General features: G+C 55.2%; 2 protein-coding genes across 2 annotated transcripts in view; one reads left to right on the top strand and one right to left on the bottom strand.

The window, feature by feature from the left end:
- Window positions 1-19: 19 nt before the first annotated feature.
- Window positions 20-3,952, bottom strand: RTBDN (retbindin). Its single transcript, XM_064279896.1, has 5 exons — window positions 2,203-3,952; window positions 1,586-1,670; window positions 1,397-1,470; window positions 801-1,012; window positions 20-250 (listed from the first exon to the last, which is right to left on the bottom strand). Exons 1-5 carry the CDS (start codon window positions 2,369-2,371, stop codon window positions 20-22), a joined length of 771 nt encoding a protein of 256 aa, XP_064135966.1. The 5' UTR covers window positions 2,372-3,952.
- A 6,425-nt stretch (window positions 3,953-10,377) lies between these two features.
- The window catches only part of MAST1 (microtubule associated serine/threonine kinase 1), a 29,042-nt gene continuing 20,933 nt past the window's right edge, over window positions 10,378-18,486 (top strand). The window contains exons 1-7 of the mRNA XM_064280768.1: window positions 10,378-10,460; window positions 12,076-12,164; window positions 12,627-12,702; window positions 14,632-14,710; window positions 17,327-17,487; window positions 17,633-17,708; window positions 17,804-18,013. Of these exons, the coding sequence (XP_064136838.1) occupies window positions 10,378-10,460; window positions 12,076-12,164; window positions 12,627-12,702; window positions 14,632-14,710; window positions 17,327-17,487; window positions 17,633-17,708; window positions 17,804-18,013 (774 nt within the window). The remainder of the gene's footprint in view (window positions 10,461-12,075; window positions 12,165-12,626; window positions 12,703-14,631; window positions 14,711-17,326; window positions 17,488-17,632; window positions 17,709-17,803; window positions 18,014-18,486) is intronic.

The following is an 18,486-nucleotide window of genomic DNA, read 5'->3' on the forward strand; positions in this document are numbered from 1 at the left end:
CACTTAAGCCAGGTGCCCGCTAGGGGCCGCTGCCGCTTCCACTGCCACTCCCACTGCCCGCAGCATCCAAGATCAGCGAGGTGCGAGGGCGCCTGAGGCGCAGGGAGGTGGTTTCCCGGGCCAGCCGCCTGGGTCTGGGACGCGGCAGCACAGAGATTGAGACGTTGAGGCAGTGACGGGACCCAGGGGCTGCCACCGACAAGGTGTGGCCCAGAACAGAGCGGCAAAGGTCTGCGCCGTCCGCGAAGGTCTGGGCGAAGGGGTGGAGTTAGAGCCTGAGTGGGCGGAGTCCAGGTATCCTGGGGCCGGAGCTTGTAGAGCACCGGCTGGGGGCGTAACTCGGGATTTGGGCTTGGAAAAGGAAAGTCCAAACTTCCCTTAGGGGAAGGGGCCAAGGCGGGCATGGGTCCTTGCGTCGGGCAACTCAGGCTTCTGGGTCCTCCCAGGGGCCTGTGGGCGGGACTAGGGTGGGGCTGGGACTTGGGAAAGGCGAGTCGTTCTTAATAGGTCCTAGGAGGATGTAAGGGAGAGGGCGAGATCAGGGGTGGGGCCTTGGGGAGGGTCCTGGCCTCTGCGTCCTTCTTGGGGCACTATGGACTGGATCGAGGCAGAGTTGGCCCCTTGGAGAGGACGAATCCGGATTTACCGGGCCCTGGGGAGGGTATGGGCGCCTCCTGGTATGGCGGTTGGGTTTTGGGAAGGGGAAGAATGGGGAAAGAGCTTTGGGAGTGCCAATTTGGACTCTTGGACCTAACCAGATTAGGGCAGAACCTGGCGAGGGCTCTTTGTCCCATGCTCACCTGCCCATAGGTACGGCAGCCAGGCTCACAACTCCTCCTTTCCGGGAGTGAGAGCCAAGTCCGGCCGCAGATGATATCACCTTCACAGGTGGTGAACCTAGAGATGGTGTTTGGAGAGTAGAAGAAGATGAGTAGAAGCTCCTCAAGCAGTAGTAGAAGTCTTGCTCTCCAAGGCTCCGCCCCATGTATGCCCTTCCCTGAGAGCCACTCCCCTACAAACCCGCATCTCTTCAGAATTCATCTTGCCCCCCCCATTCTATCAGCTCTTTCCACCCATGCCCAGGGTACTGTCACAACTGGCCCCACACCTGAAGACCTAACACCATCCGTTCCAGGTCAGTCCCTTATATTCCCCATCCTTTTAGCTTCAATCAAGAGGCCCCGCCCCTTAAGAACCCAGGCCCATAAAAGCCAGCCCTCCATACAACTCTTAAGCTGGGGGCTCCAAGGCCCCACCCCTTTCTGTTTCAAACCTGAAACCTTGAGCCTGTTCTAGTCAGGCCATACACCCTCCAACACAGGGCAGAGCTAACAACAGACCCCCCCCCTTGGCCCACCCCAACTCCAGGCCCCATTCCCTTCCTACCAGCCCTCGCAGAGCTCCGCGCAGAGTGGCAGGTGGAAGTGACTTCGGAGGGCACCTTGGAGGTGTCCCAGGAAGGATTCACATCTGAACATCAGGAGAGACAGGCCCGGATGGGTCAGGGACCGAGAGGGCTTCTGGCTCCTGACAGGGATAACTGGAGCAAAGAACTCGAGGAAATGCAAGAGGGTGCTGTACTCACCTGGGGCTCAGCGCCCCACAGTGCTCTGGGATCATCCCAGGGCCAGATGCCTCTGGTGTGTCCATCTCTGCGGAACAACAAGGTCCTGGGGAAAGAGAGGCCAGTGAACCAGGGTCTTGGATTCTGAGTTAGGGGTGGAGAAACAAGCCCTGTGTGTCCCCTGAACAGGAGAAACCCCCATCTACATCAGTTCTCCCAAACATAAAACCTAAGTAAAGACATTTTGTTTGGTATGAAAATGCAGCTTCAAGTAATAATTATTTATAACAAGTAACTTATTTATCATTGTCCCTGGTAGTGATATAAGTGCACATATGTTTCACCTTCACAACACCCTGTGAGGTAGGTCTGTTATTTCTCCTCTTTTTTAATGGGCTATGTGAAATCCGAGAGGTTAAGTGACTTTCCCAGGGTCACACAGCTAGAAAGTGGAAGAGATTGGATTTCAAACTAGGCAGACTCCAGAATCTGTGCTCTTAACCACCACTCTTCAGCACTAGCTCCCGCTGCCCACCATGGTGTCCACTCTAAGCCCCTCTCATAAGGAAATTCTAGAATTGCCATGGTGGGGTGGGGGTTCCTGGACATTAGGGTTAGGCAGGGTCTGAGGTGCTCACCTGCCAGGTGCAGCTGGCCTGTGCCCAGATTGACTGCCAGCCCATGGTGTCCCGAAGGCCTACCTCGGATTGGGCGGCTCCCTCCACAGGCCCCCAGCAGTGTGCATGCCAGGGTCAGTCGAAGGGGCCAGGCCAGGCTGCTGGTTCGAGTGTGGCCCCTGCAGGCCATGTCCACCTGAGATAAGAGCCAGCTGGGGTGGGGGGATTAAGCTGTCTCTTTCTGGGAGGTCAGCGTGGCACCCTCCCAATGTACAGCCAGGAGACAGTACCCAGCAGAGTAGAGGTTGCAAAGGTCATTAGGAGGCTGCGCAATGGCAAGGGCCCTTCAAATCCCAGGGGGCACCAGGGTCTGCCTCTGACCCAGGAGCCCCTCCCCCATCAGACCCATCCCTTCAGACCCAGGCTACCCCCACCCCCATCCCCTGCTTAGACCATAGTGCCCCACCCCCCTCAGACCCAGCGGAATCTCCCACCCTCTCAGACCTTGGGCATCCCCTCCTTCCTTAGAACCAAAGGGATCTTCCCAGCTCTGCCAACACCTGGCCTCCTTTCAGTAATTCCTTCTTCATCTGTGCCCAGCCTCCTCCCTTTGTCTTGATTCCCGTTGGCCCCTCTCAGGGTCACCTTCTCTCAGCCCACAATCGGCTTAGGGACTGCCACCCAGGGTTGGGCCTTTGGGCCAAGCAACAGTGTCAGGGCTTGGGTTCTGCCACTGGGGCCCAAAAGCCCCAGGGGCAGGGGAAGCTGGGGGCCTGTGGAGATAAGACGATCCCCTTCCCTGTCCCTCCTCCCCAGGCTGGCCCTCACCTGTTGGAAACTGAGGTCTATGAGCTGCTGAGACACCTCAGGGTCAAGTCCAGGAAAAAATGGCAGTCAGAAGGGGTGTGGTTTGTTGCAGGGACAGGACTTCCCACTTTCCATCCCCTGCTCCAGCTGACCAAAGCCCCAGGAGCCTAGGGCAAGTGGGTATGTATCTGTATTTATGCCCTTATGTTAATGCTTGTAGTCTAAGTTCTGTATCTATATGTGCAGAGAATGTGTGTGTGTTTGATGAGGGTGCAATTGTGTGGCCTGTGTGTATTTGATGCAGTAGTGTGTCTCTTGGTTGTGTGGTTATGTGCTTGGAGCATTTATATGTGTGGTTGTTGGGTGAGTTATGCTTATGTGTTTCTCTTGGTTGGGTGGTTGTATGTGTGTTCAGTATCCGGGTAGAGGTGCCTGTATGTGTCCCAAGTAAGTGTGTGCAGTTGAGTAAGAATCGGAAAATGAACAGGGGGGTGGGAATGTAGGATCAGTGTGGGTGTCCCTAAGAAAATATTGTGGGTAAGTCAATGGATAAATGTTGACCATGAGTGAACAAGGAGTGTGGTCACATGCTGAACAGGGCGTGTGCCGGCATCTGAATCATGAGGGTATGTATCTGTGTCCTTCTGCTTTTCTGTGAATGTGTGTCCCTTGTGAACATTCCCTCAATTTACCCATTCATTCAGTAAACATTTATTGAGCATCTACTGTGTGCCAGGTCTGAGGAAGCAGTAGTGAACAAAACATGCAAAGTTGGACCCTCCAAGAGCTGACATAGTGAGGGGGTCAGACAAGAGAGGCAGCCCAGCCCTGGAGATGTGGGTATGTGTGTGTGCTCACGTGTTGTATTGTAGGAATAATGTGTCTGTGTAAAGTAAGGGTTTGTGTGCAGGTGGGCATCTCTTGGTTCTGGAACTGTGTGTGTGTGTTTGTGTCTGCATATGTTGAGTATATATTAATATGTACATGTTTGCTAAGTATGTATTTGTGTTTGTAGTGTTAGTTTTTTATGTGTATATGTATTTGTGTTTGCTGAATGTGTGTTTGCATGTGTGTTTTCAGAGTATGTCTGTGTTTGCTGAGTGTGTTATTTGCACAATGTGTACGTGTGCTCATGTGTGATTCTGTGTTTACTGAGTATGTGTTTGTATGTTTGTGTGCCTGTGCTTGCAGTGTGTTTGTTAGGCCTGACTGCCACCAAGAGTCTGTCTCCCTCCCACTAGGGTAGGAGAGTATTTCTGTCTGTCTGCCTCACTGCTGTACTCCTAGCACCCACAATACTACCTTGCACATAGTAGGTGCTCAATAAGTGTTGAGAAAATGAAAGAAGCAGGAGACACTGTCTCCTGACTCCTCTGTAGGTCCCCAGTGATGTCCTGGAGGCCCAGACTTCCTAGCCTGGTCCATGTTAGGGGTGGTCCAGGGTGCTTGTGGGTCTGACCAGTCCAGCCTCAGAGCTGTACCTTCCACCAGACGCTACGTATCCCTTCCCTTCCCTTGACCTTAACTCCCCCAACCCTGACCTCGGGTTTCAGCACCACGGACAACAGCGCGTGAGATCAGCACCAGGGAGAGCTCCCGTGACCGCCAGTATGAGATGAAGCCACAAAAGGGAAGTCCCGATCATGGACAGAGAAAGGTGAAAGGAATGAATTCAGGGAGACAATAATACAGAGATATGCTGACAGAGACTGAGAGACACAGATATAACTCCGGCCCAGGGGCAGATAAGGAGATGGGCTTGAGATCTCCCAGCGCCCCAGGGACAGGTGGAGAGGGACCTCGCCTTCGCCCGGGCCCAATTGCTCTGTCCAGTGATTACACCCTCACAGGCCTTGTGACCAGCTAGGGGCCAGGACCCCTGGAAACCCCCTCTCTACCCTGCCCCCCCAATGCCCAGATCTGGAGTGGGGAGATCTCGGATGCTCCCCTCTCCAACTCTGGGAAGCTGTAGGAAACTGTGTGTGTGGGGGGTGGGAGCTTCAGCTGTCCCTCTCCCCAACGACCAGCTAATCACTCCTATAAATACAGCTGGCCTGGCCTGGCTCCTCGATTCTGATGGGGAGGGAGGAGATTGCTAGATACCAGATTCCCTGAGGAGCGCTTTGCTTGGGAGAGGCTGCGTGTTGGGGGAGAATATTCGTATAAATGCTTTTCTGAAGGGGCATCGCCATGGGAATATTCCCCAGGATCTCTCCCGTAAGGATGGGTCTTCCCAGTGAAAACATCACTCTGTGAGAATGTCTCTCCTTGAGACGTTGGGGGTTTCCTGTGTGGCGACAGTCTCCTACAGAAAATACAGCTTTTGGGGGGGGGCTCTCATTGGGATGTTGAAATGTCACCCAGGCGGATGTTTCACGCCCAGAATGTCTCTTCCTGGGGGGGAAGGGGATGTTGAGAGGAAGCATCATCTCTCAGGAATCAACTCTCTTTGGAATGATTTTCAGGGTCTGGGGAGATTTGACTGGAGAGGACCTCCCTGTGGAGATTATCTCCCTGTAGAAACGTGGCTCCCTAGAGGGGTCGCTGGGAGGGGAGGTCCTCATACGGAATATATCTCAGTGGAAGTGTATCCCTTGGGGAATTTCTTGGGTTGAGGGTCTATTCATGAGGCTGTCTCTCCCCTAGGGTGCCTTTTCTTCTAAGGGTCTCTCCGCGGGGCCGTCTCTCGGGAATATCTGGAGGCCTCTCCCCCCAGCACGGGCCTCGGTGGCCAAGGCCGGGCTCAGGCGCCCAGACGCAGTGACGGCGCCGGGCCCGCCCTACTTCGCTCCGCCCCCGCCCCCCAGTCGCCGCCGCCGCCGCCGCCGCGGTCCCCGCGGCCCCCGCGGTTCCTCACTCCCGCCCTCCTCCCTCCTCCCGCCGCTGTCTCCCTCCTCCCTCCCCCGGGCTGAAGCCACTGCCGCCGCCGCCGCCGCCACCGCCATGGACGATTCCGGCCTGATCCGCCGCCGGAGGCTGCAGGTACGCGGCGTTCCTGGCCCAGGGGAAGGGAAGGGGTCGGCGCCCCAGGGTGGGGCCGGTCAGGGACAGCGGAACTTGCTCCAGGGTCGGCCGGGGCAACCCATCTCATGGTCTCCCGACGCTGCCCGCGGTGAACGCGGTGGCCTCGCGTCCCGCCGCGCTGCGGACCCCGCCCCTCAGGCTCCGCCCGGGGCTCCGGGGATCTGACCGAGGGCTGCAACCGAGCGCTCCCCCTCGAGAATAGCCTGAGGGGCGACTGGCCCACTGGAGGGGGAGGGGGCTGGGGCAGAGGTCAGCACCCTGGATCCCCGCCAGTCTGGGAGGGGGGCGCAAAGCAAAGTTATTGCCCCAGGGCTCGCGCCCCTCGGGGCCGCCTGCGCCGCAGAAGCCGTAAACATGTTTGTGCGGCAGCCTCGCCCCTCACCACCTCAGGAGCCCCTTTCCAAGGCGTGGGAATCTCCTCCGTCCTCTATGCACCCTGCCTGCCCCCCCCCCCGGTTTCTTCCTACTGTCCTAATTGGACTGGCACCTAGGCAGCCTCCCCACTCTTCTTTCCACCCCCACCCCACTCCGCCCCCCGCCCCTCGCTATCTTCAAGTCCAGCCCAGCTTGTGGGTGGGCGGGAGCGATTTTTAGCTTCTTGCAGTCTTGGAAGATGCCGGTTGCTGCTGCGCAGGCGCAGGAGGCGTGGGTCCACTGCACGGAGTGGGAAACTGAGGATTGTTGTGGATTATAGGACAGGCGGGGCAAACCTGGGCGTCATGAGGTCCCACCTCAAGCTGGGTGGGGATTCTGAAGCTGAGAGGGGTCCTCTGCTTCCATCTTCAGCCGGGGCTTCTGAGGGTTAGTTTGGGGTCAAGTTTTCCTCAGAAGGGACTTTGGTCCAGGCTTCTCACCGAAGCGTGCCCGGGGTCTGGCTCTTCTAGGACTTCTTCAAGCCCAGCCTTGAGCTCGTTACTCTGGGGGGAGCTCAGATAAAGCCAAGCATGAGCCCAGCCTCTGGCTGCATCCCCAGCCTGGAGAGTGAGGAGGATAGGGGATAATTCAGGCCCTCGTTCAGGGAGACTTGTCCATCTCTGGACTCCCCCAATTCACCATCCCCTAAGTGAAAAGGGGCCTAGGTTTCGAGGTTGGAGACGAAGGGGAGCTGAAGGGCCAGTGCGGCAGAAAAGAGGGGGGTCTGACGTCAGGAAGGACTTCCCAGGCGTCTGGATGATGATGGAGCCACCCAGGGGTTGGAGAGCTGATTAGCTTTCAAACAGAGCCCAGATGGCTTCATCTCAGAGCCTGGGCTCCTCTCAGGTCCTCCTCGGGATTCCTTCCCCCAGGCTGGGCTGGGTGAGGGGACAGGACCTGTACTGGGAAAAGGAGGGAGCTGCGGCAAAACTGGAGCAAGTGCTGCGCAGCCCTGACGGGTCGGCGCCGTCGGGTCCCCGGGAAAAGGGCGTAAAGGGGCGGGGCCTGCATGGGGTGTGTCCCCGCCCTCCGGGCCGGTGCCGACTCCCATTGGCTCGACGCCACGCGGGGCTTCTCTCTCTCCCACTCTACCCTGCCCCCCCCAGGGCCCCGCCCCGGACCTGGATCTTGGAAGAGAGTGAGTGAGTGAGTGAGCCGGTTTGTGTGTGTGTGTGTGTGTGTGTATTAGGCGGAGAGCCCGGATCCCTCTCTCCACTCACCTACCTGCCCGGCCCCAAGCATCCGGGCGACCCCTGCATGAGTCCGGCGACCCCTGCATGAGTCCTATCCTATTCTTCCCTTCTGGCAAAGTTAACCACTTCGCTCCTGGATCCACTCTGCGTACACAAGTGCAACCCCATAGGAACTGTCCTACACTATGGAGAGCCCAAGAGGGCCCCTGTATGTATTTGGGATCGTATATATGAACAGCATATATACGATGGGCGAGTTCGAACTCCCTGTCCGCAGCGCCGTCCACTAATCTTGGGAAAAAGATGAATCCTCTCTGGCAGAGGGGCTCTGCAGCTGGAGATGGAGGTGACGTCTATCTACACTGGCGCCAAGGATTCGGATGCTCGACCACTCCAGTTTACCCCTTTCCTCGAGCCTAGAATGTTTGCAGGGCGCGAGGGGATGGGGCTGGGTTTGAAAACTTCTTTGGGTGGCGCTTAAAGGTCGCCCCAGGGCTCACCCTCGAAGGCCAAGTGTACCTGGGTCGGGAGCCCTGGACTCCGTGCCCGGAAAATCCAGGCCTGATTTCTCTTGGGCCATTCCGGACGTACAGCCTGTTTGGCTAGCTCAGGCTGCGGCTCATTCACGCCGATCCTGCGAAGACGGAAGGAAAACCTGGTGTGGATTTCTGGGCACCTACGGCTCGGAAGGGCAGGACTACCGACAGGGACAGTATCCTTTGACCCTGTCCATACATCTGCCCTCTGTACATGGTAGCGGGACGTCCCTCTAGTCCATCTCCTGTCCTGGCAGCATGTCTATTAATAATAACTCCTGTTCCTATGACAATATATATCGAGCGCTTACTATGTGCTAGGCACCATGCTAAGGGATTTGCCTTTATTACCTCACAACCTCACAGAATCCTCTCTAAAAAAAAAAAAAAAAAGCCCAAACGAATTACCGTCGAGTCCGACTCATAGCAACCCTACAGGACAGACTAGAACTGCCCCATCGAGTTTCCAAGGATCATCTGGTGGACTAGATCTGCCGACCTGTTTTGGTTAACAGCCATAACTCTTAACCACTACGCTACCAGGGTTTCCTCTTTAGGAGGTTCGAACTATTGGAAGGTCATTTGTCAACGTCACGAGGGGCAGAGCTGGGATTTGAACCTAGGGCTTCCTGTTTTCAGAAAGGATCTAGAACATTTACTTCCCCTGGTTGGAGTAGCTAGGGAAACCCTGGTGGCGTAGTGGTTAAGTGCTACGGCTGCTAACCAAAAAGTTCGGCAGTTAGAATCCGTCAGGCGCTCCTTGGGAAACTCTACGGGGCAGTTCCACTCTGTCCTACAGGGTCGCTATGAGTCGGGGTCGGCTCGACGGCAGTGGGTTCAGTTTTTTTTTGGGGGGGGGAGTAGCCACAAAAGGGCTTTTGAAACTCTCACCCGAGTCTTTCGGGCTGCCCAACCCCCTTTCTTGCACCTCAGCCTGGCTTGCCCAACCCCCGTCCTTGTACATCAGGACAGGCTGAAAGGTGATGTCATTTCTTTCCTCAAAAAAGCTCCGAGACCTCCTAATTCCTGATCCCTGTATTAACTTTCTGAGCACTTGACAAACAGAATACAATCTTCTTCAAATGTGGACACATAAAATTGATAGTCACCAATTATTATCATTGCCATTATTGAAAAAGACCACCCACGTGGTTCCCGTTTCAAATCTGTTTTGAGCTACCCTAACTACCCCCCTCAACTCTGTGAATCTGGCTGAGGGGCAAGTGTGTTGGAGTTGTGGAGTAATGATCATTCATTCCACATTTCATGCCTGAACGTCCTATGCTCGTTTCTGCCCCAAAGCCTTCGACCTTGCAGCTCCCTCTACCTGGAATTCTCTCCACAGATTTTTTTTCCATGGCTGGGTCTTATCTCTCAGCAACCAGCTTAAAAGTCACCTCACCAGAGCAGCTCTCCTATCCCCCTCCCAACCATTTCATCTCATCATCGTGTTTAATTTTATTCATAACATTATTGTCTAAAATTCTCATTCACTTCTGCATTAATCTTATTATTGTCTGTCTCCCCCCACTAAATGCTATTCCCAAAAGGGCAGGGATTTTTATTTGTCTTACTGCTGTGTCCAGTGCCTAGGATAGGGTCTGGCATACAGTAGGCGCTCAATAAATATTTTAATATGAAGACTCCTGCTTCATTTACACAAACACTCATTGAGATGGCAACTCAGGAGCCCTATATGGAGCCCCTCTTGTATACTTGGCCCAGTGCTGGTGCCTGGAGGATGGGAGAGGAATCTTCCTGGGACCCTGTGCCCCAAGGAACCAGCCCCCAGAGCATGGCCAAGGGTGAAGGTGACGATGCTGATGAGGTGCTTGCTCCCATTCCACTTCTGGCCCTCCAGGGGGGCCGCAAGGGCTTGTGGGCAGCGACCGCTGGTCTGTGCTGACCCTTATCCTTCTGCTCCCTTTGCCTTCCAGAAGGATTTGCCCCTGCCTCGGAAAAGCAGCAGGTGAGCCTTGGGGAGAGACGCGCCAGACTGATCGCCCTTTCTCTGGTCCGAGGGGGGAGCTCCGGGGCGCGCGCGGGCAGGACTTGGCGCGCCGGCGCACAGCAGCGCCCCCTCCCGGTGGGCGGTAGCCGCAGGGCCCTCCCCTCTCCCGCCCTCCCCCGCCCGCTGCGGCTCCAGCCTCCGCCCCACGCGCTTGCTCCCCGCGCCGCCGCCGCCGCAGCCGCACCTGCCACCATGTCGCCGCCGCCGGGTCATGTCTGACTCTCTCTGGACCGCGCTTTCCAATTTCTCGATGCCCTCCTTCCCCGGCGGCAGCATGTTCCGCCGCACCAAGAGGTAGCTCCCTGACCCCCAGACCCTGCCCCAGCCTTTTCAAAGTGGCCCCTCCGGCCGCTGCCGCAAGGCGGGGCCCAGGATGCTGCACCCGGTCCAGCTGCGCCAGAGGTGTCCGCGTTGCTCCTTCCCCCGGGGAGGGAGCTCCATGGGGGCCGATGTGGGCCGAGGCTGGGGAGGGACTGCACGCTAGAAGGGACCGCCAGGGGGGAGGGGGCTGCGCCGGGCGGGGGGCTGCTACGGCGCCTTTGTCTACCGGCGCTGCGTCCTCTGGCAGCCGGTTGAGAGTGGGGGAAGAAGGAGAGGGTGGGGATGGGGGGCTTGGCACCCTCAGAACAATAGCCGCAGCCTGCCCCCGCTTCCCCATGCCGCGCGCGCGCCTGGACGCGCTAATATGCTCAGTCACTGCGGTCAGGAGTGGGGGGGATAGAGGGCTAGGGGCACCTTCTCTCGGGAGCTGGGATCCTGAGGAGCAGAAAGAAAAGGGGGGCTTTTATCAGAGGACAGGCTCTCCCCTGAAGAAATACAGCCTCACACCGAAAACAGTGACACACGGCGTCATGCAGGGCATGATGTCACACATATATACACACACAGCACTAGTGGCCCAGATACACCCATGAGGCGCCATGTACACCCAGCCAGGCAACAGCCACAGAGCAGAGCCATGTACACAGGGGCAACTCCAGTGTCACACACAGGTATCACTATGTCGTGTACACGTAGTAAGATGTCACGTGCATAAGAATCCACACATATGATTATGCCATCTGAGATGTACACACACAAATGGGATGGTGACACATTCATGCATCCAACAATGTCACACTGTACAGCATCAACCTAGGCATATCACAGGCTGTTTCACACCAAAGCCAGGATAAACAAACACAGGAAATTTTGCAGAGATGGTGATACAAAAATCACACATTATCACACGCAAGACTCACCCCAGGGAATGTCGTACATAGTGACATGCTCCGAATGCCAGTGTCACAGGGTGTGAAATTCACAAACAGTAGATGCTGCATATGGACACACACAGTAGATATCAAACACAGATATAAGGACAGCCTCGTACACACTCAGAAAGCCACACAAAGACAAACATGTAGCAGAGATGGCACACCTAGACATGAAAAAGTGCCTTTACACACTATGTCACATAGGCGCACAAAGGCAGAGTCGTGTCACACAAGATAAACCCAGCTATTGTCACACATGATGTTAAGACTAGAAAATGCCCAGTGTCACACAGCGTTGAGCTCACACAGTGGATGCCACACGGGGATACACACGGTGAATGTCATGCACAGATCCAAGGACATACGGACAATCGATCACCTATGGTGTCACGGGCATCATCATCACACTAGGACTGTGCTTCACAGGGTCATACATGATCCTCACAGCAAATCTCGCACGCACATCACACATGCATCCCACACACACAGTCGAGGCTTCCATGGCCGCCTCCTCCGAGCAGTCCTCTGGGCCCCTCCAAGCATACGCGGTTGGGGATTGGGTAGGTATCTGAAATGAGAGGGCGGCTGGCTGGGCTCACGGAGTTCACCGGGCTGCGGCCCGGCCGGGTCTCTCTGCCTCGCCTTCCCCGCAGCTGCCGCACCAGTAATCGGAAAAGCCTCATCCTGACCAGCACTTCACCCACGCTGCCGCGGCCCCACTCCCCACTGCCGGGCCACCTGGGTGAGACGGGTGGTGCTGTATTAGTGGGAGTGGGTCGGACTAAAGGAGGCGGGCCACAAGTGAGGGGGTGTGGCCATGCCGCGGAGGGAGGGGGTGCAAACCTCATCTGGACAGAGGAGAATCCGGATTGGACAAGGAGCAGGGCCACCGTGTGTGGGCGTGACCAGTACGCAGATGGACGGGCAATGGTCCGGGGAGGGCTAAGAGATGCTAGATGGAAAGGGGAGGGGGCAGAAAAAGAAGCCGTGCCTGAGGGGCGGGGGCAGTGGAGGCGACTGGGCTAATCTGGGAACCAAAATGCTTAGAGAGGTTGGGTCACAGGGAAGGGGGCGCGGTCAACCCATATGGACAGATCTAGATGTAAGAGGAGACCGGCTGCCGTTCGCAGCCCCCTTTGGGGATTAGGAGGCCTGATGGGATTGCCCCACCCCAGGCCTAAAGCGCTCCTTCCTTCCGCCACAGGTAGCAGTCCCCTGGACAGTCCCCGCAATTTCTCCCCCAACACCCCCGCCCACTTCTCATTCGCCTCCTCTCGAAGGTGAGTCCCTGCCCTCCGCAGCCCCAGAACCCTAGCCGGCACTCTCCCCACCCACCGTATGGGCCGCCATCTGTTCCACCTCCTAATTGCATCCGTGCTGGCGCCTAAGGGGACCCCCAGAGTGCCCCAATATCCCAGCGGGAAGGAGCTTCTAGCCTCAGAGGCGGGGCTTATCAGAAGGCGGGGCCAGTCTCGAAGCGGGAACCGGGAATGGGCGGGGCTTCTTTTGCGGCGGAGCTAAGGCGCTTGCGCTCACGTGCCTAGGGTCTCAGTCTTTCGAGCCGGAGGCCGGGCGTTTCCATAGCAACAGGGCTGGCGAGCCGAGATGTGGTGCGCAAGCGCAGACTGCGTGGCGCCCATCGAGGAACTCTTGGCCACTAAGGTGGGGGAGGGCGGCTATGGCTATCTCTTGAGGTCCCAGGAATCTAAGGTTTCCCTCTGGGGGTCTCTGAGGGTTTCTGCAGTGTCCCTAAAATAATTATCTGTGGACCTTTGGTGAAACTGGGGAGGCAGAGAAGTTTCCCTGATTTTTTTGAAGAAACTTTCTGGGCATTACTGGGAAGCCGAGAGGAATCTCTTTTTCTTTGAACTTTATTCATTCTAAAAACGTCTGAACACCCGCTATACGCTGGGAACCGAGTATACGGAGTGAACAACACCCCATTTCTACCCTCAGAGTTGGGTGGGTGCGTCAGGTCAGGGAACGGGGATCACGACAAAGGGTGGTGAAGGCCGTGGTGTGGCAGTCACAGGGGGCAGTCACAGCTCCCCGGAAGCGTGAGCAAAGTCTCTCCTGGTCTGTGGAATTCAGCTTGGGCCAATAGGGAGCCAGATAGGGCTCAAAGATTGGGCCTGATGTGGTCAAATCTACCTTTGAGAAGGAATTGGGGTATCTGGTGGCAGATGGGCAGGAGGGGGCCACACAAGTACTCGTGAGAGGTGATGGGATCCAGGCCAAGTGGTGGTGGCAGTGGGGGAGGATTTAGGGCATACCGTAGGGCACTGACTACAGGAAGGAGTGAGGGAAGAGTCTTGTGTGTGTGTGTCCATGTGAGTGTGCAACTCTGTGTGTGGATGTGTGTCTGTGAGATTGTAAATGTGAGTGACTATGTGAGAGAGCTTGCGCCTGTGTGTGTGCATCTGTGTGTGAGTGAGAATGTGAGGGAGTGTGTCTGTGAATCTGTAAATGTGTGTGAATATGTGAGGGAGGATGTGCCTACAATGTGTCCATGTAAGTGTGCATGTGTGAGTGTGAAAGAGTGTATGTGAGAATTTGTGTGTGTGTGACTGAATAAGTGAAGGTGTCGTGGATGTGCCTGTGTAAATGTGAAAGTATGTGCAAGTGACTGTGCGTGTGTGTCAGACTGTGATTATGTGGGTCTGTGTAAGTGTATGTATCTATATGTGCGTCTGTGTCTCTATGTGCATGTGTGTGGGTGTCTGTGTGTGAAGTATGAATGTGTGTGACTGTCAGTGTGTGACCACACTAGTCACACTAATATTAGTGGGTATGACTATGAGAGTGTCTTTGAAGTTCTGAATGTGAATGTGTGTGTGTGTGCTTGGGGGAGGGACCTTTCTTCTCTAAGAAGACTGAATAAGTCTGCCTCTGAGAGGTTTATCATGGGGCATTCTCTAGGGGTATACTTTTGTGGTCCCTATGGGAAGACTCTCTTGGGTGGCCTTTTCCACTCCTCCTGGGGTCCACTTGTAGGACTTGTTTGGTGTAGGGCTTGCAGGAGAGGAGGATCATGGGAAGCTGAGACTCCCTCTCTACCTCCTTGGCTTTGAGGTGAATGGAATCTTGGGGAGCAGATATATCCCTCCCCATCCCCTACCCTGTCTGTGGTCAGTCAATTCTGTCACACCCCAAGGATTGGGGGGGCTGGGGGAGATTGGCGGTTGCTGAGCACCTCGACTGGGTTTCAGGGCGGATGGACGCCGTTGGTCTCTGGCCTCACTCCCTTCTTCTGGCTATGGCACCAACACGCCCAGCTCCACGGTCTCGGTGAGTGTGGGAAGTAGGTGGGTGGGGACTTTGAGGGGAGACCTCCAGCTCACAGGCCCACACCCAGGCCAGCAGCCCAGGCTGGCTTTAATAAGGACCTTGGGTTCCTTTTCTCCAAGGATGTTCACCTGTCCATCTAATAGCCAGTTACAGGTCCCTTCCAAAGCTTTGTTCTCTGCCCTGGGCACACCTTCTTGGATGTCCTACTCATCTCAGACTCATTTTTACAGATGATGACATTAAGGCTCAGTCAGTTAAGCTACTTGCCCAAGGGTCTGCAGCTGGCCAGGGCCAGGCCATGACTTTCGTCCCTGTGGTCTGGCCTGGAGCCCATTTGCTTACCCACTGAAATATTCAAGGTCTCTCTCTCCAACTGCTCCTTTTCTACCCATTTCTCTGGTTCACTCATCCACCCATTGGTAGCTTGTTCAGCAGACATTTATTATATGGCTTTCATGGCATGGGTGGGCTCTATGAACTGGACCAAGGTCCAAGAATTCGCACAGCTTGGTCATGAGGGAGACAGTCCAGTAAGAACGCATTCACAGTGCAGGGTGGTTGGAGCTGTGATGGTGACTGCAGGGGGGGAGGCACATGACACAGCTGGGAGGTCGGGGAATGCTTCCTGGAATAAATGGCATTGAAACAAGACCGAAAGGGTCAGCAGGAATTTGGCAGATGGAAGAAGAGGGAGAAGGGTGTCCCGGGAAGCGGGAACAGCATTTCCAAACTCCCAAGAGGCCAAAGAGAACTTTGCACATTTGAAAAGCTGAAAGTAGCCTTGTATGGCTGGAGCTTTGGGCTGGAGGTGGAGCAATGGAGGTGATGCAGGCAGGGACTTGTGGGTCAGCATACCAGTTGCCGTCAAGTTGTCTTCAACTCATAACGATCCCATGTGTGTCAGAGTAGAACTGTGCTCCATAGTGTTTTCAATGGCTGATTTTTTTGAAGTAGACCACCAGGCTTTTCTTCTGAGGAGCCTCTGCGTAGACTCGAAACGTCACTCTTTTGGTTACCAGTCAAGTGCCAGCCAGGAACTCCATGGGTCAAAGTAGAGAGATGAATTTTATTTTAAACATAGTGGGGAGACTTAGAAAGGCTTTATTGCTTTATATCAAATTGTATTAAAATTTCAGTCCGAATGATTTAAAGTTGTGATTCTGGAGGCCATAGGGCATGGGCATTAAAAAATATATTTTTTAATAGGTGGGGAACTTTAAGCAGGGATTTTTATGTTAGGTACTGTAAAGTTGGTTCTGACTCATAGCAACCCTATGCGCAATAGAACAAAAACACTGCCTGGTCCTGTGCCATTCTCACAGTCATTGCTATGTTTCAGCCCATTGTTGTAGCCACTGTGTCAGTCCATCTCATTGAGGGTCATCTTCTTTTTCACTGACCCTTTACCAAGCATGATGTCCTTCTCCAGGTACTGGTCCCTCCTCATAGCATGTCCAAACTATGTGAGATGAAGTCTCGGCATCCTCACTTCTAAGGAGCATTCTGACTGTACTTCTTCCAGGACAGATTTGTTTGTTCTGGCAGTCCATGGTATATTCAATATTCTTCGCCCACACCATGGTAGAAATGCGTCAATTCTTCCTTGGTCTTCCTTATTCATAGTCCAGCTTTTGCATGCATATGAGGTGATTGAAAATACCATGGCTTGGGTCAGGTGCGCCTTAGTCCTCATAGTGACACCTTTGTTTTTTAACACTTTAAAGAGGTCTTTTGCAGCAGAGTTGCCCAATAAAATATGTCATTTGATTTCTTGACTGCTGCTTCCATGGGCATTGATTGTGGATCCAAGTAAAATGAATAAGCAGGGGGGTGATGTTTAAAAAGATTGTTCTGACTGCCAGCAGAATCAAGTGGATGTCCTCCTGTCTCTCCACTGATGTCTATGTGTCTGTCTGTAGGTCTGTATTTTGCCCCAACTGCAAGCCAGGCACTGACCAGGGACCAAGCAGAGCTAAATCCTTGCTCTCCAGGAGCAGACAGCAGTAACATAGGAATAATAAAAATGTGGTAATCAAGAGATAAATAGCTAAGGAGAAAGCAAAACACGGAAGGGATAGGGAGCGACGTGTGTGTTCTGGGAGGCCTCCCTGAGGAGGTGACATTTAAGCGAAGACTTAAAAGAGGCAGCATGCTCAGTAGTGGATGTGTTCCCTGCAGAGGGAACACACAGTGCAAAGGCTCATGCCTGGTTCATTCAGGATCATCAAAGTTGCTGGTGCAGCTGGAGCAGAGAGTGTGAGGGGCAGGGGGAAGAAGGTGAGGGCAGGGAGGTGACAAGACAGCAGACAGGGCCTCATGGGCCTAGGTGAAGACTTGGGTGTTCAAGCTGAGTGAGGTAGAAGCCCTGGACAGAGGAAGGATATGACTTAACTCAGGTTTTAACAGGATCCTTCTGGCCACATCCGTGTCTATCACTGTCTGCATCCATGTCTGTCCTGTCTGTCACCAGGAGTCCCAAACAGGGCCCCGGGACCCAAGGGATCAAGCTCTGATCCCTGCCTTGCCCAGGGGCCCACAAGGCCTGGAAATGCCAGCCCAGGGTCCCTAGCTGTGGGTGCACCGCGTGGCTCTGACCGGCCACGCCCCTCCCCGCAGTCTTCCTGCTCCTCCCAGGAGCGCCTGCACCAGCTGCCCTACCAGCCCACCGTGGACGAACTCCACTTCCTCTCCAAACACTTTGGCAGCACCGAGAGCATCACCGACGAGGATGGCGGCCGACGCTCCCCGGCTGTGCGGCCCCGCTCGCGGAGCCTCAGGTGGGCCAGGTTTCCCCTCCAAGCTGGTGGTCTCGGGGCCTCTGCACAGGGAGACCCCTGTTCCCACCAATAAACTGGGCTTCCGACATGATGGGTGACGGTTAGACATGGGGGGACTGGACAGGGTGACCTTCTCTCCCCGCAGCCCGGGGCGCTCCCCCTCCTCCTACGACAACGAGATCGTGATGATGAACCATGTCTACAAGGAGAGGTTCCCGAAGGTGAGGCGGCGGGTCCCGGCTCGCGCGCTCCCTAGCTCCGCGCGCCCCCTGGCGGCAGGCGCCGGCACCCCCGCCTGCCTCCGTCCCGCCCGCAGGCCACAGCGCAGATGGAGGAGAAGTTGCGCGAGTTCGCCCGCGCTTACGAGCCCGACAGCGTGCTGCCGCTGGCCGACGGCGTGCTCAGCTTCATCCACCACCAGATCATCGAGCTGGCCCGGGACTGCCTGGCCAAGTCCCGCGACGGCCTTATCACCACCGTCTACTTCTACGAATTGCAGGAGAACCTGGAGAAGCTGCTGCAGGATGTGAGTGCATCTCAAGTTCTTCACCACTAAATCAGTCCCGATCCCCCCACCCCCTCTTCGCCCCACATCTACTCATAAAGCATCGACCATGCATTAGGCGCTGGTCTGCAGAAGAGGATTCAGTGGTGCCCAGAGTCTGATGGGGGAGACAGGAACTAAACCTCCCTCCCCTCCTTCAGGTCTTTACGCAAAGTTCCCTTCTCAATGTGACCTTCTAGACCCCCTCTCCCATTTAAAATTTTTCTGCTACACGCATTGCCCATTTTCTCTTTATTTTTCTCCTTAGCATTGTCTGTTATATCGTATATTTTTTCTTGTCTTATTTCTCGTCTCCCCCTGGAATGTGAAAAATGTGAGGGGGAAGGCATAGAGGGAGGCACACAGTAGATGCTCAATAAATGTTGGATGAATGGATGAATGAATGAAATTAAAGGTGATGATAGCCCCATATAACCCAGTGATAATGAATTGCC

This window comes from Loxodonta africana, chromosome 3 (assembly GCF_030014295.1).
Source record: "Loxodonta africana isolate mLoxAfr1 chromosome 3, mLoxAfr1.hap2, whole genome shotgun sequence".
NCBI lineage: Eukaryota > Metazoa > Chordata > Mammalia > Proboscidea > Elephantidae > Loxodonta > Loxodonta africana.